The sequence below is a fragment of the Manacus vitellinus genome, unplaced genomic scaffold (assembly GCF_001715985.3).
Source record: "Manacus vitellinus isolate BGI_N305 unplaced genomic scaffold, ASM171598v3 scaffold_16_pilon, whole genome shotgun sequence".
Taxonomy (NCBI): Eukaryota; Metazoa; Chordata; class Aves; order Passeriformes; family Pipridae; genus Manacus; species Manacus vitellinus.
Genome location: NW_021939189.1, coordinates 9664965 through 9690815, shown reverse-complemented (window position 1 = coordinate 9690815; position 25851 = coordinate 9664965). Strand labels below are relative to the sequence as shown.

Sequence of the window (25851 nt, the reverse complement as noted above, 5' to 3'; positions counted from 1 at the left end):
CAGTGAAAGAGATTTCTAGTACAGTTTGTCAAAAAACTCTAGACATAACAGCCAGAGTTAAAAGTGAAGGATACAGTTCTGAGGCTCAATAGCATATTCAGTGATTATCTGCAGGTAAATACTTGTTCTTGCAGTTACGCACCCTGCTCATGGATACAGTCAACAGTGCAATTTGATACCTCTTCCACCAAGTGTAGTGTCTGGAAAGAAGAATCTGGGAAATGCATCACAGAGCTACTCAGGCAGGATGTTTTCCCTTCAGTGCCATAATTCCTTGTGCTACCTCTCTTTGGAGTCGTTGTAGGTATGAGGAGAAACAAATGGCACAGTGCAGTGCATGAAAATTAGTGAAGAGCAACATAACCTTATGTTTTGGAAGACTCCAAAGTCAGGATAGTGTTAATAGTATTTATGGGTTGTGAGAGTGGGAAGAAGCAACAAAAAGGAAATGCTTCACCTCTGTTCAAAAATACCATCAAGGATGAAATTTACTCCTGGGAGAAGGGCCAGTACTGAACTTTGAGCATTGCTTAATTTGGGCCTTTAGCAGTACTGAAGTTGTGTTTATACCCTTCAATAGGCTCTTTCCTTTGGATGAGTTTAATCTTAAGAATCTAAATCCTGTACAGAGAAATTTAGTTAAAGCAATGTGTTGTTAAATAGCAATATGCTATAGCTGTGCCAATGTAACTCCTTTTGGGGATTCTCTTTTGGAGTTTGGCATCCTTTTGTGAATTAATATAAATCACTTTGATAAGAAGTCATGAGAAAAAGCAAAGCACACTTACCCAGAGAGTAAGTGTGCACTGACACTGGCATAGTAGCAGATGTGTTGGTAAATATTCTTGCATATCCAAGTCCTTATTTGTAATGACAAAGTCTTATTTTGTGATACACATCACTCTAACCTTTTTGAACAGAGCACTTTGTATATCCCTCCAGCCCGAGGCATGATCTGCATCACATTGGTATATCTACTGCCCAGAGGTTGCTTTAAATCTCTTCTAGAACCTGACAGAACTGGGCACCCTGCTCTGGGGAAGTTCTCAGGAGCGTGTCACAGAGCAGGACTGGTGTTGTGATATGTACAAAGCAGGGGGACTGTCACTTGGGGACTCTTGCAGATAAATCTCTGTGTTGGATCTGTAAGTTTTTTTCATTACACACACTGTTGCAATAATTACCATGTGTCACATGCTGTGTGCTTGCCTTATGTTTGTATTTAAAGCAAAAATGTATGCTAAAAACTCTGCAAAACAAACATTTAAGGTATCTGAGCGTGTCTGTTGAGAAGCTGAATCTTTGTTACACTGAATGCTAAACATTTACATATCCAAGCCTTATGTAATGGATGTCTGAATAATAATAAAACTGCATAAACTGACCTTAGTTCTCTGGCACCACTTCTCCTTTGAAGTCTGCATGACCAAATTCAAGACAATTATGTCATCCTTCATAACAGCCAAACAAAAGTTTGGCCAAATAATTTTTTTTTCTCCATTTAACAGCACTGTGTTTGATTTTTGTAATGTGTGTCAATGTAGCTGTTGTTATTTACTGGCTGTTACAAGTGACAGTAAAAATCCCCTTGTTTTCGATTAATGATCAGCCCTGGTAACATCTGGATTTCATTTATTTTACCTCAGTGCCCACTTCTGCTATACTTGGTTACTTTTAGTAGTACACTGCAAGGCAAGTACGGCCTGAAAACACACTCACATAAATAATTTGCAGAATGTGGTGTTACAGTATGTACCCATATGTGGCAGAAGCAAAAACAGAGCCCTGGACAGAAGGCAAACTGGCACTAACACTTTCCCCTCTGTCCAAATCTACCAGTGCCACACTTCAGTAAAGTTCTCTGTGGACAAGGCTGTCTCTGTCAGTACAGGGTTGTCAGCAGAGACTCAGATTGCACATTACTGGGCCTCAGAACTTGAGGAAACCTTGGCAGGCTGTCATCTCAGTCTTTGAGGCTCTGTCTGTGTCACCAAGTGCTTCAAAACTTGGAGTTTATTTTCCCCTACCCCCTGATTCAAGTGATCCTTGCCCAGGTCCCTGTGTAGTGTTGTAACTTTTTTTGCTTTCAGAATGGATTACAGATTAGGATGAAATATTTTGAATCTACGTTTATCATATAAACTGGATTAATTTCTACAGAAAACCTTGTATAGGTTTTAGCTATTGCTATGTTTGCATATAACCCTGTGTTGGCATGTGGTACAACTCCCACTAGCAGAGCTGGATCCAATGGAAGTGTGCTGCCTCTTCCCATCTAGTTCTACGAAAAGAGCAGCAAACCATCTAGGTTGTGTTTCTAGCTGGTTTAAGTTATTTTGTCTGCGTTCACTACAGCACTTGTGGCTTCATCTTTACATGGTGGCTGCCTGTGCACATCCACACACACCTTTATGTTGGTTTATACTGGTAGATGCTTTCACAGCAAATATGCAAAATGCACGTGTTGCACTTCTTCTGTTGCAAAATAAAAACACTAACGGAAAAGCACTATTCTGATATGGTTCAAAGCTTCACTGCTGACCCATATCAGAACTATGACTGAAGACAATAAAGCCATGACAAACTGAAGTTAAGAAGCAAACCGTGAATGCAGTCCTGACGTACAATAATACTCTTTTGTGTCCAGTTGCAATTAGCTCTCAACTTAATTTCTAAATGACTTCCAAAGTTTTGTTGGTTTAAATCATGGTGTTGATGATATTTTTTTTTTATTTTACTTCAATTTGGTACCATGGTGTAGACAAATGTAATATGTAGAGTTTATGAAACCAGACAGCTAGTAAATCAGTATTATTTTGCTAGTAAATTACTAAGCCAGTGCAAGCTGCTTTTAACTCTTTCCCATGGGACAAATAGCTTGATCTAGCTGGAGTTTAAATCAACACTGTGGGCACTGAATTAGTCAATGATTCTGAAGAAGGCTTTGTTGGCATAAAGTTCTGCTTTGATCATCATAGTATTTACGGCTTTTTAATTAGATACAGTTCAGAACAATGGCTTTTTTCAAAGCAGTTTGGGAAGTGAACAATTGGACTTTGTTTAAGGCTTTAGATGACATTCTGTCTGTTAATATCATGTGGCTGGTTTTAATACAATGATGAAGTTAGGATTATTTTAGGCATTGTCACTGCTTTGTCAAAAGAAACTAGCTATTTTGAAAAAGAGTGGCATGTATTGCTTTTTTAATATAATAAGTTTAATCATTTCTCAACATATTAAAACACAACTGTTTGCCTTGGGCTTGCAGAAGACAAACTAATTTTGCACCCATAAATTTGAAACATGTGGTTCTTGCTCATCTTGACTTATTTTCATGTGCTGAGTGACTTGTTGGGGAGTGCTGAACTCTTTTTGTTCAAAATTGAAGGCAGTTGTTCCATTTTCAGTGTCAGACATTTCAGAGTTGGCTTCTGATATAAAGTAACCCCAGCACCGGTGTGAAAATTCCTCAGAGATCTTGGCAGAGCTGGGCTTGATCATTTTTGGAATAGTAGATTGGCCTAAGTTCGCTTTTAAAGCTTTACAGTAAGTGTTTGTAAAATTGGTAAACTTATGAGAGTAAGAAAGTTAAGGAGCCACCGAAGCATTTAGACCAGCTTCTGCAATTCAGTGTTCAAATGGAGATGCTTATTGTCAAACTAGCAACTTTTTTCTTTTTTTCAACAAGCTGACCACTGATTTCAATGAGAATAAAAAATTGGCTGTAAATAGTTATTTCATTAAAGCTTGGATTAGATCTTCGTGTTCTCTCATTTGCAATGCTTTTGGGGCAGAGTAAATATTGGTCAGTGTTCTCAGTCACCTGAGACAAATGACTCACTGCCTCACTTTTATCCACAATTTGACTTTGATAATGATGCCAAAAACCATTACTTTATGTTAGTGGTAGCTTTATGTGCAAACTCTGCCCACAGTGGTTAGAGAACTGGATGTAATATAGGATTCTGAAAATCTTAATTTCTTTATAACAGACCCATCATATGCTTGACACCTCTCAAAGAATCAGTGCTTGACATTTTGGTATAAAATCTACACATACTTTTTCAAAAGAGAAATTGTAAAGGTTGCAGGGACAGAGGAATGAATGTAGGGTGTAACTGGAACAACTGCTGTACAGTTGTAGTGTAATCAAAGAAATCTTGGGGAACTCCTGAATCTTGGCTTTTTTTATATTTTGTTCATGAAGAAAATCATAAACCAAAAATGTTGTGTTAAAGCAGGACATTATTACATAATTTGATGTATGTTACTTTTTTGGTATTGAGCTATTGTGTGAAGCTACCATGTTCTAGAATGTGTTGAGAATTTCCTCTGAGAAATGTCGGTTTTCTTAAACAGTGTACATTGCAAATGAAAAAAGACATTTTTATGGGGTCAAGCAGAATTTTGGGCTTTGTCACAAATCTTCTATTTTTATATCTATGGTGCCTGGTATGAATGCTTTTGAAGCCTCTGTAAGTGAGCTTAAGCATCAATCAGTGTTTAATTGCTGTAGCCCAATAATCTCTAAACCTTTTTCCCTGATCTCTTGCAACTTAACAGCACTTTTTGTAATGAGGTTTTATTCTTGGTTTGCTTCCCTGATTGTAATTCTGGGCATACACTTTACAAAAGATTTGAGGGGCTTAGGTTCTGTCTTACTGCTGAGAGCAGGTACACCTGAGGAGACAGAGAGACTTCAGTCCTGGATACAAAATTCGTTTGGTCAGGATTTTGGGAAGTCCAGCAGCCTGCTCAGAACGTGGTGCCTGGTCTGCCTGCTTGAGATCAGTTGGGTGGTTCCTACACAGCATGTTGGACATCCAGAGGTTGGGAATGGCAGTGTGTTCAGGCACAGCAGCTCTTTGGCAGAAGTCAACTCACCAAAAACACTGTATCTTCAAACACTCTGCTTTTTCCCCATGCAATTATTATATATTAAAATAGTAAATTTTAAATACTGTAAATAAGCAGCAAAGGAATTTAATTACTACTGTTAATGCCAAGCAGTAAAACAAATACCGAATATTTTTTTTTTCTTCTTTCCATCTTCCTTTTGTTTTTCTTCAGAACTCCAGAACTACCCGCTCAGATGAAGACAAGGAAGGTGCCTGGGATGCCTGGGGTGCCTGGAGTGATTGCTCACGGACCTGTGGAGGGGGAGCCTCCTACTCCCTGAGGAGATGTTTAAATGGCAGGTAAGCCACATGCTTATGTGTATATATATTTATTCTCCTGCAGCTCTACCAGATTTCCCAATCCTCTGCTGGTCACTTCTCTTTCTGAAACCAAGTGCTGTGTACAGATAGATCAAGTATTTAAAAAATACTGGTTTTAATATATGTTTGTAGTAGATAAATAGCTTAGGCTTCAACTGTTATAGAACTTAAACATGTTACCAAATGTGTTTGTGGAATAGCAGGAGTGGTTTATTTAGTACAGTCAGCATAGAAAGGAGTCCCCATCACTGTAAATAAAGCAAATGGTGAGTTACTTGCATACATATTTACCTCAGTAGTAAAGCTGGACGAAAGCAGGACTTGTTGCTACAGTGCTAAAAGTAAGAGTAATGCAGTAGGCCTGTAGTCAGGCAGGAAGAGATCCAACCAACTTAGAGGCATCTCTGCTGGCACCCATAATTGCTTGTTTTGCTTGAATTATTCTTAAACATTTTTAAAACTGCTGATTATGTTTAAAGTTCTATTTCATTGAGATTTTTTTAGGTTAAATGCAGCATCAACCAGAAATTCAGATTTTCTTCAAGGCTTGTAGTATGTGATGTGCTATTTAAGTGCAAACTGTATGAAATACAGAGCTAAAGATGATTGATTAAAGCACTGCCTGTTTCTTTTAGTGCAAAATGCACAAAGATCTTTGAGAAAGTAATAGTTCCAGCAAGAAACCTCAATATTCTACCAGTGTGTTAGGGACTGTGAAATGAGGTCAATAAATTCTAGCAGTATAAATTCCACTGTGGTTTTATTAATATTTTTAATGTGTTCCCATGTGAAAAACATGTGTTTTCCATACCTTGACAAATATATAGTTTAAAAGTTTTTTTTCTGTGTTTGATTGTAGCAATTTCCAGGAAATGCACAATTGTGAAACAAAGTTTTCACATTTGTATGTATCATAAATGTTTTTAACTTGCATGCTGTCACAATCAGTCTTGCAAAAGATAGGAAATTTGAGACTTGTAATATCTTGAGTTTGAAGAGTTGTACCTTCAGCTGAGCTGGTTGAATTCTTGCTCGAGGCATCCATTGGTTTTTCCTTTTCAAATACTATTTTTTAATCCCTCTTACATATTATAGAAAAAAAATTAATATTTGTAATTGCTTTTCATGCAAGATGTGGAAAATTTAGTCCTAGAGCTGAAAAATTACCAGCTATACGTTCTCACATTCTTTAATGTAAGGCAGGTCTTTCTGGTATGAAGGGATTATTCCAAAACACTATTCCTGATTTTAAAGACATCACTAATTATAATTTATTGTCCAGTCATTTGAAATATGTTTCCAGTTCTTTCAAGGGCTTGATTTTGCCAGTCTTGAGATGAGGAATATCTTACACTGTGCAAAGTGCTCATTCCTTATTGAGAAGTTTGGCAGAGTGTGTCCCTAAAAAAAGTGTGAAACCCAACCCCCCTATATTTATGAGACCATAATAAATAACCATGACTCTATTATGTGCCTGTTATTTCAGCTATTAACAACAGACTGAGGATCTGAATTGCCTGGATTTCAGGATTCACAAGCATTGGGCATCTTAGAAATGCATGCAGTCCATGATAATTATATTTAATTTAAAATTATTAATTAGATGTTCTGTTTTCCTTTTCTTTCTATGTTACACCCCATTTATTGTAAATAACTTTGCTGCAATCAGCACAGATCAGCTTAGAGATGCCTTGTGAAATCTTTTTCCCAAAATAAATGTGTTTTTCATAAGGTTTGCAGTAAATTGGGCTTACAGGGAAAGTCACACGTTCTTTGCTGAAGAGAGACAGCAGTGTAACCTGTTGAATCCCCAGACCCCCTTTTGTATTTAAACTTTGTATTTTGAGCTCAAATTATGGTAGGGCAGTAGCAATAAAAGTCTAATTTTCAAGAGAATAACTAGTTGTAAAACAGGGTTCTGTTTGGCTATTATACAGTGTAACCATTTTTACTCTGTCTTTTAGGAACTGTGAAGGTCGGAATATTCGATACAAAACCTGCAGTAGTAATGTGAGTCTGGCCTTTAATCCTATTTTACTTATTCAAACAATGTGTTAAAGTTTAAGAAATGCTGCTTCTTATTTAAAACCTTATGGTGCATAATTTTCTTTCCATCATTATTACAATTTTTAAACATTTCAGTCTGCATGACACCATGAGGTCTCAGACTTCCCAAATGGACATTTTCTTTTGAAATTGCAATGCCAGTTGTGATTTAGGGTGTTTCATATCACTTATTGGGAGAGTTACACATTTTGGAGGATTAACAAATCAGTTCTCATCTTAAACTAGCAAGTGCTTTTCCTGGGGGTGCTGTCTTTTAGATGAAGCATTAAACTGAGCTCTGGATCGTTGGTGATCATTAATGGTATGGTGGCACTCTTTGTGTCAGCAAAGAGGTTAATTGCCTAGATCCCTTTCAGATCTTAAATAGCATAATTAGTCCTTATATTCCCTCTAACACTCCACTCCTCAGTATTGGATGACTTTTACACCACAGCCACAGTTTCTGCTGGCAGAAGCTAGTGGAAGTGATTAATGAATCAGACCCAGTGCATGCAGAAATCATATTCTAGAGGCAAACCTTGTTCCTTGCCCTTTCAGAAGAAAAGGCTCAGCAGCTGGGTGCACAGTGGCTCGAGCTCATGAATAAAAATGCTACCTGCAAAAAATACCACGATCTTTAAAAGCTGCATGATGAGCTAAATTGCAGCCAGTCAGGATGTAAGCAGTGGACAGACTGCCCCTGTAAAATCTATTTGCTGCATTGCTTCACTAAATATCTAGTTGTAGGCACTGTATGCAGTAATGTACCTCTGCCTGCCGGCTCCTGTGCACCACAGCTTCCTGCAATAATGCAAACAGGTCATCAGAGTGCACCTTGGTCCTTCAGCAAAAGGACTGTAGAACTACCCAGTGTACAGAAAAGGGAAGATGGTGACATCAATTTAGGCATATTTTCTGCCCCAAATCTGCATATTTAAGCAGAGATTACATACTTTTAATGCATTTGTGGACACTCTTTATTTTAAGGTTTGTGCAGTAAAACTGATGGAAATGAAGGCCCTTTATGCTTCAGCATAGGGAAAATTAAGATGATTTCCATATCCTCTGTGAACTCCCAGGGAGTTTATCTGAAGTCACTGGAGCCTGTTTTTTAACTTTAGGACTTATTTTAAAGTGATAAGTGGCAGACGTCTTGTATGTGAATCTGTTTGAATTTATGATGATTCAAATGTTAATTTCCAGACAGGAAACTGCCTTTTACAGTTCTGCTTTTGGGGCATGTCTGAAAGGGATCAGGTTTCCATTTCAGTTCAGATACAGTCAGAGTCTCTCAGGAATGGTTTTTCCTAGATTACAGGTCAGATAATGAAGAACTGCCAAAAAAAAGGTATACTTAATGAGATTTCCACTGTTAATAGAGTTGATCTTTGAGGTTGGCGTCACTGAATTCAAACCCGGTCTTAGATCTGACTTAACCTTGAAACAGGGCCTTACACCTAATGTAAACCTGTGACTACTAGGCCAGTTTAGTTTCAAATTATATAATTTTCCCCAAAGCATTATTCCTAATGAGCGCTTCTCACTTTAGGAGTAAAATTTTAGTTTGAAAATTAAGAGTTTATACTAGCTTCTTTCCATATTAGTAGGTATTACTGGTAACCACATGAGACATTCAGTATAAATACACGGTGTAAAGCTGTCTGCAAATGTAATTTTGCTACATGATACATTACACCACTAACATCTATATTGGGGAGTACAAATGAAGCACAGCTTAATATGTGTGTCATTCTAATGAAAAGAACAAGAATCATTTTACCAGAAAATTGGTTTCATCTGGATTTGTAATAGAATAGTAGTAAGTTCATTGAACTCAAGCATGGTTCCAGAATAATATTAGTGATATTTCAATCAAAAAATTAATTCAAGGTCTTAGCAACAAAATAATTGCTGAGATTAAGGCATATATATAGCCTGCTTATCTTTCTATCATAACTGAGGTGCCAGATGCATGATTTCCTAAAACTGCATGTATGCTCTCAGCCTACAGAAACTTTGGAGAAATAAACTATTCATTGTATGTTATTCAATGAGATTTTTAGCCTTTCTTGCACCCCTTTTTTATATCTCAATTTTTGTATGTAGTGTTACATTCTAATGCTATGATGTGCACTATGTGGAAGTGTTTAAGTTAATCCTTTAGGGTCCTATTCATAGAACAAGTTATTTGGGCCATTTCCCCATAAATTTCACATTCTTGTGTGCCAAAAAGTCACTTATACATTTGCCAGAGTGATTCCTCTACAGTAAGAAAAACCATTGTTTTGTAAAAGATATCCCCATGTTTAATTCCATTATAAACATTTGTTATATGCAGATAATGCTCACACTTGTTCAACATATTCATCTATAATTGCCCCAGCATCCACCTAACCAGTTAACTTATTCCATTCAGAAAAACTTGGCTGAACTGTGTCTGCTTTAGACTATATATTTCACCTGGAGTTACATAGTTTCTAATCTGTTCATTTATTTATTTTATATTTATAATGCTGATGCACCGTATGGCTCCCTTGGTAGGGGTGGTTTCTAGCTCAGGTATCTTGATTTTACTTAGAAGTGACCTGAAAATTGTGTAGGAAAAACATAGAAACTGAAGCTAATTTCAAAAAGAAAACAAAACAATGACTTCATCAGTTTTGGCTGGGTTTCAACAAAATGAGATTCAAAGAATAAAACTAGACAAAGGGCTAGACTTTCTTTGGTGTCATCATTTTTACTGGGAATTTTCTTGCCTTGTCTATTGTGCTTTTTTCAGTGGAGTAATTGTTGGCAAGAGTCACAGGGTCTGATGCAACCTTCATATTTTGTACATGAACATTGCCTACAAAGATACATATTTCCCAGGTTAGCTTTGTTTTCGAAGGCTGAGAGTGCTCACTGCCAAAACTCAGATACATTTCGTAAGAAGCCAGTCCTTGAATGCAGTAGTTTTTAATCATCTATCACAAAATGAATGGGAATATATATATATGTGTGTTTTTAATCTGCATGGTAGTCATGTCTGAAGCATCATTTTCGGATCTGTCTGTCTAATGTGTTCATAAGTCATGTCATAAATACACATCATTCCACTGCAAGGTCTGGATGCGATTATTTTTGCCAACATTTCCGTGTCTTAGAACTCACAGATATGTCTTCAGCTCCTTATGTAGTAGTGTATGAACCTGAGAATGGCCTGGCAATGGTTCACTGGATTGAGTGTAAACCAAAAGCTATTGCTGAAATGAAGAAATCTGAAAAAATCCTGAATTGAGTAGCAAAAATATTTAACAAATAAGAAAAGATGTGGAATATTTAGAGGAAAGGGGGAATGGTGGAATGACTTGATGTCTGAAATAGATTAAGAACAAAAAGACACACAAACAGGATGAGGGTTGGAGCCCATGTATCATTGTCTGGTTGTATGACCTTGCCCACTTCCTGAACATGTTTCGCCCTTGCCTACCTCTCACATCTTTCCTCCACCTTTTCCTTTCTATTTTTTAAACACCCTCTCACTTTTCTGACCCGCTCTAATGGAATTAAACTGATGTTTGCAAGTCCTCTTTTTGTCTTGATTACATTCCTTTCTGTGCTTAGTCGTCTTTCTGTTTAAAATCCTTTCTTTATACAAATATTTATTGTTCCCAGGAAGGCTGGGATCTGAACTTGGGTTCCATCCAAATTCTGATATAATGCAAATGATAATAATTTCAGGCCTTTGATATCCCTCTGTGATGCTCTTTTTATGCTCCTGCTTTTGAATAGAGCTCGAACATAAAGCAGGTGGAGCTGGCATGTGAATCGAGCTGCCATAATCACTTTGGGTTCTTTGAAGATGCCAAAAGAGAATAGGGAGATGAGAATTCACTTGCTCTCAAGCAGCCAGGAAGTGAGTGGAAGGAAGGAGCTGCATTGTGTTGAATCAATGAGAAACATACAGTAACCATGGCTTGACATCCTGACATTGTGGTGTTTGTGTCTTGGCATTGCATCAACACCCAGTGATAATGGATTGTAACAACAGCCTCAGCTGAAGGCCATCACTCTGCCCCTTTAACAGATCACTCTTTAATTCTTTGTGATGAAAATGTAGCTGTGCATGGCTGAATAATTCTGCTCCTACATATTGCTACTACTTGAATCTAATGTCCACTTATTATTTTTTATCCTTAACTGCTTTTCTATTTGCATTGGTGGAAGGGAACCATGTGGTATCCATATGAACTCTGAACTCCTCTCTGCTTTTTAGACTTGCTATTGTGGAAAATGAGAGGTGACAGATGAGTCAGAGCCCAGTTCTGCTCTCATTTACACCAGTGCAAACTTGGTGAATTTCTTGGGAGTGACACCACAGTAAATATGTGTGGCTTCTCACAGTATCTGCTTGATGTTTTTAGAAGCTCTCACATGTGGGATTTTGCTGAGGTAAAACACTCAAAGAATTACAGTAACTGTAATTTCTCTGTCTTATTCCATCATTGTATAGTTCCAGAAACTATGGCTCAAACTTGCATTATCCCAGATTAAAAATAATAGATTTATTAGTATCATTCCAAGTTATTCTCACTGTAAGGTGAGTGAAAAGCGTTGCTGGAAAAGCTCAGTGAACTGTTCAGTGCTCAGCTGCAAAACCTCCACTTGTTAGTCAGAAGATAGAATACTGACTTTTGGAAGGTATTTTATATAGACTGCAACCAAGTCAGAGACCATTCTAGGTTAATCTTTGCTATGGTGAAAAAAAACCCCCAAACTGAGCACAGGCCACTGGACTGAAATCCAAACCTTTCTCCTGTATGTTTTAATCTCAGTCCTGTATAATACACTTACTTTTTTTTCAGGGAAGGTTCAGTTCACTGATAAGGTTGAAGCTGAGTTTGGGATCAGTGTTGTTAACTAATACTTAGTAATAAGTTCCATGAGTTCGGCTGACACATCACAATCTTTCAGTCTTCAATCCAATGAAAACAAAACTTTGTTAAAATCAACCTCACATCTGGCTTATATGTGCAGTTGGAATTCTTGGAAGAATATCCTTTCAGTCTGGCATATGGACTCTTTGACACTGGACATACTTTCAAATGAAGTCTGTAGTGAGGAATTGTTTGACACTCCAACTCCTTTGCCAGTACTTTACCAAAGTTATTTTCAAATCAATCAGTATTCATCTTCATTCCTGTCACCATAGTTTAATATTAACATCATTGTTTGGGTGCAATGCTTTATGTAGAAAAAATATTTTGGAACGTTTTATTTCAAACAGTTCTCATATTTGGTCTTTTAGCTGTGTAGGTGCTGTGGGGGAAAAGGTACGGAACTGTCTCATTAGAACAGGAAGTATATAATCAGTAGTTTCCAATTTGAATTGTATTTTTATTTCAACAAAATAAACCTTACTGCTTCCATGAGGTGAAGGTATTTTGTAATTAGACTAAAAGATTAAGTGCTGAAAGTTCTGATGTCTCCTCCTAATGCTCTTGTCCCTTTTCCAAGCAATAATGAACAATTAATTAGACAAATTTTATTTCTTTATTTATAAGTAGCATTAATACCTCTTTCATTACTCTGACATATGCACTCATGAACGAGTATAAAGCCTTCAGAATTCCTTTAGTGAGAAAAGCTGTTGAAAAGAAAAATATTAAATATGAGACATCTCATTATAGTCACTTAAAATATATAGATTTCTTTAGAAGCTAATTCGTGCTACAGAACCAGACTTTATCTGTACTACATAGTGTCATAAAAATTAGCATTTTGAATTATCCTCTCATATTGGTTATGTTGTTGTTACTGGAATATATGTCATATTCTGTACTTGCACTGCAAACCATGGGTTAAGCAACATAAATTGTTTTAATTTACACAGTAAAACTTTGCAATGTGGCATATTTTTCATAACAGACCAGTTCTTGAACAAAACCTGTCTGAATAGCTTCTGTGTAATTCATCAGATAACTCTACTGCAAGTGCAAAGTATTCCTTTCTTTAAAAAAAATGTTTCTTTTGGTTTTTTTTTTCAGGACTGCCCTTCAGATGTAGGTGACTTCAGGGCCCAGCAGTGCTCAGCCTACAACGATGTCAAATACCAGGGACACTTGTATGAGTGGATCCCTGTGTATAATGATCCTACTGCACCGTGTGCCCTGAAATGTCAAGCTCTGGGGAAGAACTTGGTTGTGGAGCTTGCCCCAAAAGTGCTCGATGGTACTCGTTGCAATATTGAATCCTTGGATATGTGCATCAGTGGAATATGCCAGGTATGTTCATGGTGTAAATCGAAACATGACCTTTGTTTTGAGGCACTTGGCTCATGAGTGGGCGCTTTCGGGTTATTTTTCATCTTTATGTATCAGTTTACTTTGGACATATCTGCCAGTACTGCCAAATGGATTGTAGATTACTTTTCTTTTCCTGCACACAGAACTTCCTGACTGCTTTAGCAATGGATATTTTTATATATAAATAAAAGGTCAATAAAATTCATTCACTCTTCTATTTCTGCATGTAAAAATTAAATTGGTTATTGTGGCTATAGCTTTCTAACCTTTAGTATGTCTGTCAGGGTGTGATGGAATTGCATAGCCTTCCATTTCATTTAATTCCTTCTCTGAGTCTTATGTGCACTCTGTTAAAGAGAATATTGGATGTTTTGTGGATCCAGCCCAGAATGGCAGATGTGAGTGTATATGTGTGCCTTCTTGTATGGGCTGGGTGACTATATGTTTCAACTGAATGAATTAGTATCTTTTTACTGGTAATCTATATTTCTGGATGTATTTATTATTTACTAGAACTATGTTATTGACTTTACATAGTTGGTGTAAAAGCAGAGAGTTGAAATATTTGAGGCTTGCCAACTTTGCCCATGTCTCACTGGCAAAGCAATATTGCAATCTTTTTTTATGAACAGAGCAATTTATAGAGAATGGATATGTTATTGCAATTAGTTTTCTTTCTCTGCAAGTGGTTGTTGCTCTGTTAAATGTCTGAACTGTGCACGACTCAAAAATGCAGGATATGGCCCAGTGAGAGAAATAGCTCTGTTATAGGGGAAAATTTGACACATTTGGCAGAAGACTGGTGCATGGATTATAGCAACATTAATATATGATCTGGACCTTGCTGTGGGTTTTATGTGACTTCCATGTGTACTGCAGTTCCAATACCAGTCGTGTCAACACACAGTGCATCTGCTACCTCTGGAACAGAATTCCTTACAGAGAGACTGCATTCATTGATAGTACTTTAAATTAGGATATACCTCTATAAACATTGGAAACATTTGTAAATGATATATTTCTTTTGCAACGTTCTTAGTGATGTCTCCTCTCCTGATAGAAGCTTTCACCCAGGAGAGTGTCATGGCCTCTTCTGGGTACATCTGCAGCAGCCTTAAGCATCTCTCCTTAGCATTTTGTAGTATTCATATGCATACCTGATATCAAATGCTTGGAAATTTAAATAATCCATTTTTAGACTAAACGAAGTAGTGGAGGAAGAAATTAATCATTCCACAAACAGGAACTGGAACATTTACACTGTTGATGAGAATCAATTTCTTTTCTCCTTCTGCCATTTTTATTTTTTTCATTATTTCTTCTAATTTCACAAAAATATTTTTCAATGTGAGATAAATCTTCAGAGGAAAAAACCCAACAAACAGGTTTAGAATGTGTCCTGTGCTGTGACTTATGCAATTTAATTAATTTATCATTTAAAGTCACAAACAGGTGTCTTCACTTTGCTTTCTTTAAATCACTGGCTATTTAAAATTTCTGCTTTTTAAAGTATATATTTGATAATTTAACATTCGATAATTTTATTGAGGTAAAAATTTAAATTCAAATTCAATGAATTGAAATGAAAGGTCATTTGAATAACCATTTTCTCTATGCAAACTCTTTTAGGGTCAGAGCAAAAGGTTTCTTCTGAAAGGGGCTGTGGGAGGCAGGGACTTGATTAGAAACCGACACAGAGTTTTGTGCTACTCCTGTTTGAGCAGGAAAAGAAAACAAATTGACATCTGATCTTTTCTGGAAAAATATGGTTATTTAGTCAACTGCTGTTAAAAGCGAGACAGTAAAGTCGTGATTCTCCACAATTGTTGCTGTAAGATCCATCTGTTGGGTTCTGACATATAATTGGCGCAGCCTGCAAATAACTTGGCAAGTGTTTTTACAGTTAACTCATCTAAATGAGCACATCACACTGCTGATGTGGGTATCTTCACTTTTATGCCTGGGAGCACCAAAGAGTTGGTATAAGGAGAGTGGTGCTGGTTTTACTCATTTATTGTCTCAAAGTTGACTCAACGCCCCCTCCTCCCCAGCGTGATTTCACCTTCATTTCTGTTCTGGTTCTTGGTAAGGTAGGGCTGCATCACTAATTCTGCCTCTTATTCAGACTCTCACCTTGGCAGCATATGATTTACAAGCATGGTGAGTTCCTGTTGTCCAGCTTCAGTTCTGATTCTTTGCGCTTCCCTTATCAAGCAAAATCAAACTAAATAAGCTCTGTCAAAGAAAATGGGGAGATGACAAGGCTGCTCTCTGGACAGGAGGTGTGAGGCTTTACAAGAAGTGAAATCTGAAGATGGTGGAGCAGGGAACTTGTGAATGTTAATAAGATATTTTTGAGTTGCTTGAGGCTTAACTCAGTCAAATCATTTGATCATGTTTGAGTCTGCTACTGCCCTGTTTCTGTTACCAACACAAATATCTGGGGCTGTTGTGTTAAATGGGGACAGGTCAAAACTGCACTGCCAGGAGTATTTTCACACTTAACTTCTGATATTTTTTTCAAGTTTCTGCACAACTCCCCTAACGTTTTTTCATATAATATGTTCCTGCTGTGCCCATCTGGATGTGGGTGGAGATATTCAAAAACATCTGCATGTCAGACACATGTGTGGGCAACATTTACCCAGTTACTCCTTCTGCTTTGGGGCCCTGCCTCTCCTTGGGTTTTGGTTTTAATTCATGTAGACCTGCTTTTTTCTACCAGAATGCAGAATGGAGTATTACTTGTGCCAGTACCTGAAATGGTTACAGTGATAATTTTCCTAATATGGAGTAATGTGTTTGGACAATAAATACACACATCACCCAAAAAATCTGGAGTCCTAAGGAGCAGCCTGAGTAGTTCTGTCCTAGGCTGTCACAATTAGGTCAAAGATGATGTAAATCCTGCAGTGAACTTTCCATTTAGTGTCAGCAAGTTGCTTGTGTTCCAAAAAAGGCAGACACTACTCTGTGCTTTGTAGCATATGGCATAAATCTAGCTGACATCAAAACACATCCCACATGTCAAGTGGAGTCCCATCAACTTCTGCCATGCTAGTTCTCTTCTGTCACATGTCATCATATGGCGAGTAGGTATCACTCACCACCAAAGAACTCTTACACTTGATGTAAATATCTGTCAGAGTTTTCATTGAAAACAGTTTCTGTAAGCTCTTGGAAGACTGTTGCACTTTTATAAGCTTTGCTTGTGCTTTAAACTTAAAATTACAGCAGATTACTAATTTCTTCTGAATCGTGACTCCTTTTTTTCTGTGAGTTGCTTTCTCAAAGTGATTGTTTAAGGTGTTTTATGTACTTTCTCTTTCAGTTCTTGGAGATATGTTTTCTTGCCTGTAAATCTGTTAGAGGACTGCCCAAGAGGCACAGGAGATCTGGTGTGCAGGGACTTAGAAAGGAACGTTTCCTTTCCATCCAATGTTACTGGAGACATGAAGCTGTGTTTCTAACACATGTTAGTCTGAGTAGTTAATTTTTGTTAAAAAAGCACTTTTTTTTCCAAAATGAACATTCACAGTCTTCATTTAATATTTAAAGAGCAGAAAAAAATGTCTGTGTTACCTTTTTGTCCTTTTTAACCTTTAAACCTTGAATAAGTGATTCATAGGAAGAATTGATTTTGAGGTAGCTCTGTGGCAAGCCAGCCTTTATACCAAACCTGGCATTCTTTCTTGGGTACCACTAATTAGCAAATGCACAGTGTAAAGTACATTTTGGAACACGGAGGAATCTCTACATAGACACCTATACTCGGTCTACATGTTACTGCACCAGAGCTGGGAGGCTGGACCCTATCCAGAAAGACTGTGGGAGTTACTCATGTAGATCCAACAAAACTTTCTGGCTCTCAGAACTACGTATGAAAATCTTCATGTGACTGCATACACGTGACATAGGTCATAAAACTGGGGACAGCGGGGAGCTCCAGCTGCAGTTCAGCTGGGAGATGTTGGTGGCTCTCCAGAATTCCCACTGGAGGATGGGGCTGAGCTAAGCATGGGTTACCACATCCTATGTGACCTGGCAGTGTCACCCCCCGTAGCTTCAGTAGGTTGATTTCCTTGCCCGATGGAATCTCTTGGCACTGTCCAAGCCAGCAGATCATGGAGCTGCCCTTCAAAGGCTGCATCTGCCCCCCTTTTAATGTCACTGTCCACCTTGATGTAGTGGTTCCCTTGCAATGACAACTCAGAGGTGTGGTTTTACTGCTGGTAATACAGGGATACTCTCAGACACTGCAATGGTCCTTGAAATCACTTGTTTGTATTTTGCAGCTGCCCAGTGCTGCTAGAAGCTGATGTTTCTTTTCAGGTCTTGTCTTATTCTCTCTCCTACTGTTTCTTATGAAGAAGTATTCCCTACAGAGTTTCTTACTGTGTAAGTTTATCCTTTCTTGTCAGATGAGTAATGACTTTTTTCTGATCTCCAGTTTCTTATCTATATTTCTCTTTTCATAAGTGATTCTCTCTGCCAAGTTTTGTTTTGTTTAAGTGAGCTTTGTACAAATGTGACTTTACTTCCCAGACTAGCAAGGTCCTAAATCATGTGTGCAGTGATAGCAGAAAAACTCATGATTTCGGTGTCATCTTGAACTAGAGCCTTAGCAACCTTCAAATCCCCCAGTACTAACTTCACCAAGCAAGGCAGACTTGTCTGGACCCAGCCAGAAAAGGAGCAAAGTAATCTGATTCCATATATTGATTGCTTTTTCAAAAGCATTCTCACAAACAAGAAGTCCAGTGGGAGTGTGTCCTATCCTCTGACTGCGTGTATGTGTGTTTTTTAAAATGGAGACCATGTGGGAAAGGGTACTTGCTCCTACCGGGTGGTCCCATAATCTCTTAGCTCCTCTAGCATGTGACAGATCCTATAGTAAGAGTTAAAGGTTTTGGAAGCACTGTTTTATTTGATGGAAGTGGATTTACAGAGCTGTGGAGCACTCTTTAGCCTTTTGCCTTCAGATATAAAATGTTAGCAGAAATATGTGGAAAGTCTTTTTAGGAGCCCTTTAGTATGCAGTGAATTTTATGCACTATATTTTTTTTATTTTCTGGTTTAGTTTTTCTTTTATTGCTTTACATTCTTTTCCTCTCTGTGGATGGCTCAGGAATTTGAACATCATGGAGTGTTTCCTCATGCCCATCATTCTGACTTACTTTATACCTCTGTTCTGAGGTTTGCATTTTGACACACTTTGTCTTTACTTCCTGATTTCTTATCTGTGAGCAATGAAAATCCTCACACAGAGGAAGTTTTCTTACTCCCACCACTGCTACTGCTCGTTCATCTTGGCAAGTGGGATTGTGGCTTCGATTGCTGTGAAGGGGTGGGCTGGGACGCTTGCTGTTGGTCCTGAGCACATACACAACGTCCCTGAAGGGGCTTTATTCTGTTTATTAACACATGCTGAAGCCTGTGTCAGCTTGTCTGGGCCAATTCTGTCCTGTGCTGGTTTGATTCCAGAGATGTGAGAACTCTCCACCACAATCAGACCTTTGTTAGCTCAGACATAACTGAAGAGTTATGAGACAGGACCATGTGAGGACAAAATCATGACTCAGACCAAGATAAATCTTCAGTGAGGGTAAACCAGAGTTTGAAAGCAGTGCTTGAAAGCTAAGATTCACACAACTTTTAAAAGTAAATTAAAAAAAAGGAAAGAAAGAAGTTACTTGCCTAATGGGAGGGATGCTCTGGGATCTCTCCCTCTGCTTGTCAGAATCAATTACTTGTGGATGATGAGCATGGGAAAGAGACAGTGGGAGTTTTTCCTTTATATTCTCTCTGGGGACACATTTATTTTGTGTAGAAAGAAAGTGCAAGCTGAAGTTATCACAAAGCAAAGGATGTGAGCAGAGATTCCAAAATAATGAATAGATGGACTTCGAATGGCAACAAGGTTTTACAGCAGGGCAAAGATACATGGAAAACACTAATTGCAGGATTTTCACATGACAGGGTTTTTACTCCTGGTTTTATTACCATTAATTCCCAAAGCCACATTTAAAATTAATTATTTGTTGTGCAGGTACAGACATTCCTGATAATCTACCTGTGCTGTGATTCTGTGCTAAGACAGAGCAGGCAAAAATGCAGCAAATAGCTGACATTGATGCAGTGATATCTGTGCTGTGATAGCACATGCAACTGTGCAGTAAAATGTAACCGTAATTTCTCTGAGTTTTGGATTTTGCAGTGTGTCTGTGTTTTTGGAAATAGAAATCCCTTTCCTCTGAGCAAGACCCTGAGGATTTTAATTTTCCCTGTTGAGTGATTCTAATAAACTGCAACAGAGATTTATCTTTTTGAGCATGGAAGGGTTTTTTACTATTTTCTTCTTTTACCAGTAAATGTTGAAATAAAACGTGTCCTTTCCTAGTCAAGTCACAAGACTTGGAGAAGATATTTCTGCCAGAAGTAATTCTGAGATTATCTTGTATTTTGTGCAGTGCTGATAACCTTTAAAAGTATGTAGATGTTTTTGTTCCATTTTAATCTTAGTTCTCATCTCTTGTAAGACTGAAATATATAATTTTGTTATTAAAGCCCAAATACTGCCATCCTGGTGGCAAAGCAGTCAGAGCACTTCATTGGATTTGTTTGGTGTAAGAGTCTACTTTGATTCTATGTTTTGCACATCTTGACAAATTTTAAAGGCAGTGGAAACCTACTTGCACATAGACCACAAAACCTTTGCCACCCTTCAGCAGACCAGTGGTCCAGCCAACACAGGATTCCCTTACTGAGGTATTGCTCTAACAGATCTGTTGCCAATTTTAAGATAAAAACCACTGGGCAACATATACTGGGATAATTACAGACTGCTCAGCCCTTGAGGGAAAGGATCTCCTGTATAACAGCTCTATCAGATTCTTGTGAAGAAGTATAATTATCATCTCCATTTGTGCATTCTGCAGTGCAGTTCCTTGCTCAGCAGAAATACAGAATTTCTTTGACATTTTAAGCACATTGGGCACTTCCCCATAAATGATTTGCTGGGTTTTCTGCTTCAGCTAAATTTCAGTAAATGCCATCTGTACGTCTGTGTTAAAATCCCACTAGCAGGTTATTCCATGAGTGCACGTGATTGTGCATCCTTGGAAATAGCCAGGCCAATGGAAACACACAAATGTAAATATACCCAGAGTAGCCTTCAAGTGGGTTTTCCTGAGCACTGGAGGGGTTTGCTCAGCAACTCTAGAAAGATGGTAATTATGTCATATTGAGATGTTGTTGAATTTATTTTCTGTTTTCATTTTATTAAACCAAATCATATTAATAAAGGGCATCACTCCCTGATGAGCTACCAGTCCCTCAAGTAAACATAGAATACTGCAAAACTTAGTTTAACTTATCATTTTAATGAAATTGCTTATAAATGAGAGTCTATATCAATAACAAATTTATTAGTCAAAGTAGAAAATTATTTAATATTTAACATACACAGTGCTGAATATTGAAATGGTGTGTCTGCTAAAGAGCTTAGTCTAAGACATGGTAGGTAGAGAAATAATGGCACTAGTGCAACTTCAGTTTTAATGTTTCATAGAATTTATGTATCTGTCACAAATAAAAATAGCAGTGATTTATTCTTTTGTGGCCACTTCTGTTAAGAGAACTCAGCATGTTTGTTTTTTCTGGCTGTACCTGAGTCTTTGGCTCCAGAGGACCATAGAAAGGGGAAGCCTATTTCTAAGGGAAAATATTGTATATAATTATCTATCTTGCTGTAAACAATTTCATGCTTTTGACAGTAATAATGACACTTAACACTTAGATGGGTGATAGTTATGCACAGATCTCTGGGTTTGCTCATGTTTCAGACAAGTATTTTTATTTTGTAAGGGGTAGGTATATCTTTGCTTCTTTATTTGAAGTATATCATCTTGAGTTGTTAGCATCCCAGAAACATTTTTTGTAATTAATTCACAACTCACTTCTGTGGAACGAATTCCACGAAAAAATGGTACTGTGCCTGTTTTGGGAGTGCCTGCAGCTGGAAGTGAGTGGTCAGGTGAGGTAATAGCACAGTTCAGGAGGGCTAAAGCAATGGTCTAACAAGCAAAAGCTGAAATTTTAAAACCTGATCATCCATTGGGCTCTGCATTGGCAGTTCTGGTCCCTGTTTTTACTTATGTTTATTAAGAGAAGTCTGAAGGGAGGGCTGGGGTTTTCCATGCTTTTCACTATGGTGCTTTTTTGCCATATTCAAATTGCAGTTAAAGTTCTGTCTCCTTTAGCCCTGTCCATTTTCTCATCATAGTTAATTATGAACATCTTAAGAAAGGAAGATTCTTGAATTTAACAGATTATACTTGGACCTTCACAAATTGAAATTCACATGCTACATTAACTTCTTTGTTTAAGTCTAATTCCTCAGCTGGAACCCTACTAAGTGAATATGACCTCAAGAAACAGCTGTGGGAGCTTCTGAGTGATTTTTTGGATTCATATTTGCAAAACTATTTGTGATGTTCCATAGTCACTTCTACCATATCAGCAGCAATTTCATTCTTGTCTTTCATCTATATTACTGTATTTTATACCCTGACCTTTTGCTCTTCCTTTGCCTTTCTGAACCTACATGAACTATTTGAAGCATGCTAGAAAGCATTTAACACCCTTCAGTATTGTCTTTCACAATAGCACTGCCATGATAACATTTAGAAGTTTGTTGAAGCAGACAAGCATTTTGTTCACTGCTTAACCAGATGCTTTCTATTCAAGCTGCTTGTGAGAAAACAGTATTCTTTTTTGTCATATTTCTTTTTTTTTTTTCTCTTTTATAAGAACATAGGCAAATAACATGTTCAGGCTTGTCTCAAAATAATAATGGATCAGACACCTGTTTCCGAAAATAATCTTGCCATATCCAAATTCACAGATACCCATCATGGACAGCTTTTTAAATGCACATGGTGCCCATTTCCTCAATGCTCTTTATATCTTAAATTTCTACTTATTATTTATTTTGTTACATATTGTCCAGTATTCTCCCTGCTGTCTGAGGAGCTCACTTACAACCTAGTCATTACAATACCTGTATAATTTTTTGGAATTATGGTATTTAGAATTACAGATTTCTTAAATTCACAGGGTCCCAATCCTTGCTGGGACTTGTTTCATTTATTCAGCCTATGTTAAGATCACCTAATATAATTTCTGACTATGCCCTAAAAGCCTGCAGATGTTTTCCCAGTCTGCCTGTAATATTTAGAGTTGATCCTTTTGCTCTGTAAACAGTGAGCAATGTGAGGTAAATTAACCCTAACAAATGCCTTAATTGTGAAAATTATCAGTCTCTTTGGCTGGCTGAGGTGCTGTGTGAGCAGAGGAAGGCTGTTGCCATTTATCATTTTTTTGTCCTTGTTGCAGCTTTGTTTGCAAATACAAATGTACCATCTTCAAAATGTTTCATCAGACACTATGTTTTTCCAATAGTTATTGGCTAAAATATGAATATCTTAAATTTATAATATTTGGTGTCACAATACTGTATGTGTTAGAGACCCAGTTTCCAAAGTTATACCTTCCAGCTTCCTCCTGTTTTGGTGATATCTGTGGTTGTCCAGCTTATCTGAGAAATACCCTCTCAGGGATTTACAAACAGATAAAAAAGGCCAGCTCTGGACACTCAGGTTTGAAATAAACACCATCCTAATGTTCACACCATTCTTGAATTAGCTCTAAATTTGATGCTCGTCACATGAAAATCTGCAGAATTTTTAGGTGCTTCAAGTTAAACAAAATCTGAAATTCTGTGCTCACTTCAGGCCAAAATTGTGATAATAATTCGAATTGTTTTCTAAATTGTGTTCCAGGATATAATTTCTCATATTCCTAACAGTTGATGTAAACATAATCTGGGAAGGAAGTCCACACAGGGTGAATGCACCTTTGCTGGCAGGGGAGCTGTAAAGCTTTTCCCACATCCAAGTTCCTTGCAGTTAGCACTCCTGTTTTATTTCTGTGGCATTTGTGTATTATTAAAAAATAAGCAATAATACTTTATGAAACAGTCCTCTAAAGTATGCTGCTGTGCTGATTATCCTTTTTCTTTCATTCCACGTTGGACACAATAGTGCTTTGTGTTTGCACAGTTGTGTAATTTTTGTTACATGCAATGAAGAGTTTGTTTTCATAGGGACTGTGTGTAAGAGCTCAGTGTGGATGTTTGTTATTATCATGTTGGACTCTAATGGGCTGGTGTTGCAAGTGCTGTTCTTGCTCAATGCCCTCCTCCCAACAAAGACTTGCAACAGCTTAAACTAACAAAAGTAGCACTTTTTCACACAGAGTATCCCAACACGCAGCTTCATTTTTCCTTTGAAATTAATTGATGAATGAATAAACAGGTTTTTAATAATTAGGAAATGAGATTACAGCATGGAATGGAAATGTGTTTGAGAGATCTGGGGAGAGATTACACTTGCAGTAGTTTAACAATTTACCTCCATGTGCTAGTAGTATCTTTGTGTATCTTTTCACAACTAAGTTTCTGTTAAAATGATTTACTGTTGTTAGACTGCTTATTTCTTTTTAAAATGAGTTCTTCGCTGGGCTGCATAGGATGAAGATCCCCTTAATTTGCAGGAATAAAATAATTTCCAGCTGCTAATGTAGATTTCTATGGTAAATCTGAAGCCCTGAGTAAGGCAATATCTCTCAACTGAAGTACCATGAACTGTCCTTCTTAATGTTCTCCTCTAAAGGGGAGTGCAGGATGTGGAGAGTTGGGAAAATAAGGGAAAGGGGCAGAAGGGGGAGGTGGTGCTGCTTTGTTTCCTTTTCCATAGACACGTGAAACTTTGAGATTACATTTCTCTGTGTTTGGCAGTGGATGTGCATGATTTGTGTGTGTCTGTGTGTGTGTGTGTTAACTCAGACTGGAAGACCCAACCCTGCCTCTTCTGTGTGGACTCGATCCTCCTCTCTCCAAGGGGATCGTGTGTCAGTTTTGGCACAGCACACATGCAGTGGATCTTGGCAGCTCAGACTGCCCCTTCCAAGCATTTTTATATAGGAAGGGGTGTGTGCTGGCCAGTTTCAGAATTCTAGCACTGCTTTTTAACTGTGAGTTTCCAGAGTGCTTTCTATCCATTTGTCAGTTTGGAGTTTGGTTAAATACACACATCCATGACAAATTAGCTGCCCTTCTCAGGAATATGTGGATGTAAGAGACATATAGGCTGACTTGAGGAAACTTGAAGCTGGAGATGAGCTTTTTACCACATTGCTCAGCATTTGGTACTTCCTGAAAATTTCTTCTATGAAATGGTGAAGAGTAAAATAGGTGAGGCCAAATATTTATCTTCCATTCCTCAGAAAGGTGCTTTTAGTCAGTTTTGTCTATTCTTTTTTGTCTTCCCATTCTCATTCCCATCCTTCTTGTGTAGTGACTGATACGAAGAAAAGCGAAAACCTGGAAAAATGTTTTCATTATAATTTGGAGAGTTTTCAGTTGACAGTTCTTCAAAAACTTTGCTTTTCAAATTTTTGGCAATGTTTAAGTTTGGGTGTTTTTATAAAAATCATTGGAAAGTTTTATAGATTGGGTCTCACATTCATAAACCAAAAAAGTCGAAAGTGAGAACTGAATCATCCAAGTTCTTTAAAACCTGGCTAGCAAATGTTTATGTGATTGACATTGATGAGGATGGCAAATAGGAGATCTATGTGAGTGCCAGGTAATTTTTTAATGGCCAAGACACTAGAATATTAGCACTGCCCACAACTCCTTGTCTAGGAAGCTGAAGGCTGAGTGCCCTTTAAATTTTTAACTTGGGTTATTTCATTGCATTTATCCTTTCTCAGACATAATTAAACAGGTGATGAAAAGCAAATTGTAAATAACATAGTTATCCCTTGTGTTGGAAAGAATAATGCTCAATGGTATTCATTCACATAAGTAGCAGGAAACGGATTCATGTATTTCCTATGCTTGAATAACTTAATATATCAGTTGTTGTGGTTCATCATTAAAATCATGGAATGGCAGTGTGCTTTTAAAATCCTAAATAGCAAGATATGCTTTGATAGAATGAGGCCAACTCATAAAATCAAAAGGATAACATAATAAATAAAATTCCAGAAACCTGAGCATGTCTACTACAGCTTTACCCTCCTTCTGACTGTGGTGTTGATGTTGGCAGGCAGTAGGCTGTGATCGACAACTTGGGAGCAATGCCAAGGAAGACAACTGTGGAATCTGTGCAGGAGATGGTTCAACATGCAGGCTTGTGAGGGGACAAGCTAAGGCACATGTCTCACCAGAAAAAAGT

General features: G+C 37.6%; 1 protein-coding gene across 1 annotated transcript in view; it reads left to right on the top strand.

Annotated features, from left to right (window-relative positions):
- ADAMTSL3 (ADAMTS like 3) overlaps window positions 1-25851 on the top strand; it is a 179355-nt gene that overhangs the window by 79988 nt on the left and 73516 nt on the right. The window contains exons 4-7 of the mRNA XM_008925406.2: window positions 5071-5198; window positions 7184-7229; window positions 13292-13528; window positions 25723-25849. Coding sequence (XP_008923654.2) covers window positions 5071-5198; window positions 7184-7229; window positions 13292-13528; window positions 25723-25849 — 538 coding nt within the window. The remainder of the gene's footprint in view (window positions 1-5070; window positions 5199-7183; window positions 7230-13291; window positions 13529-25722; window positions 25850-25851) is intronic.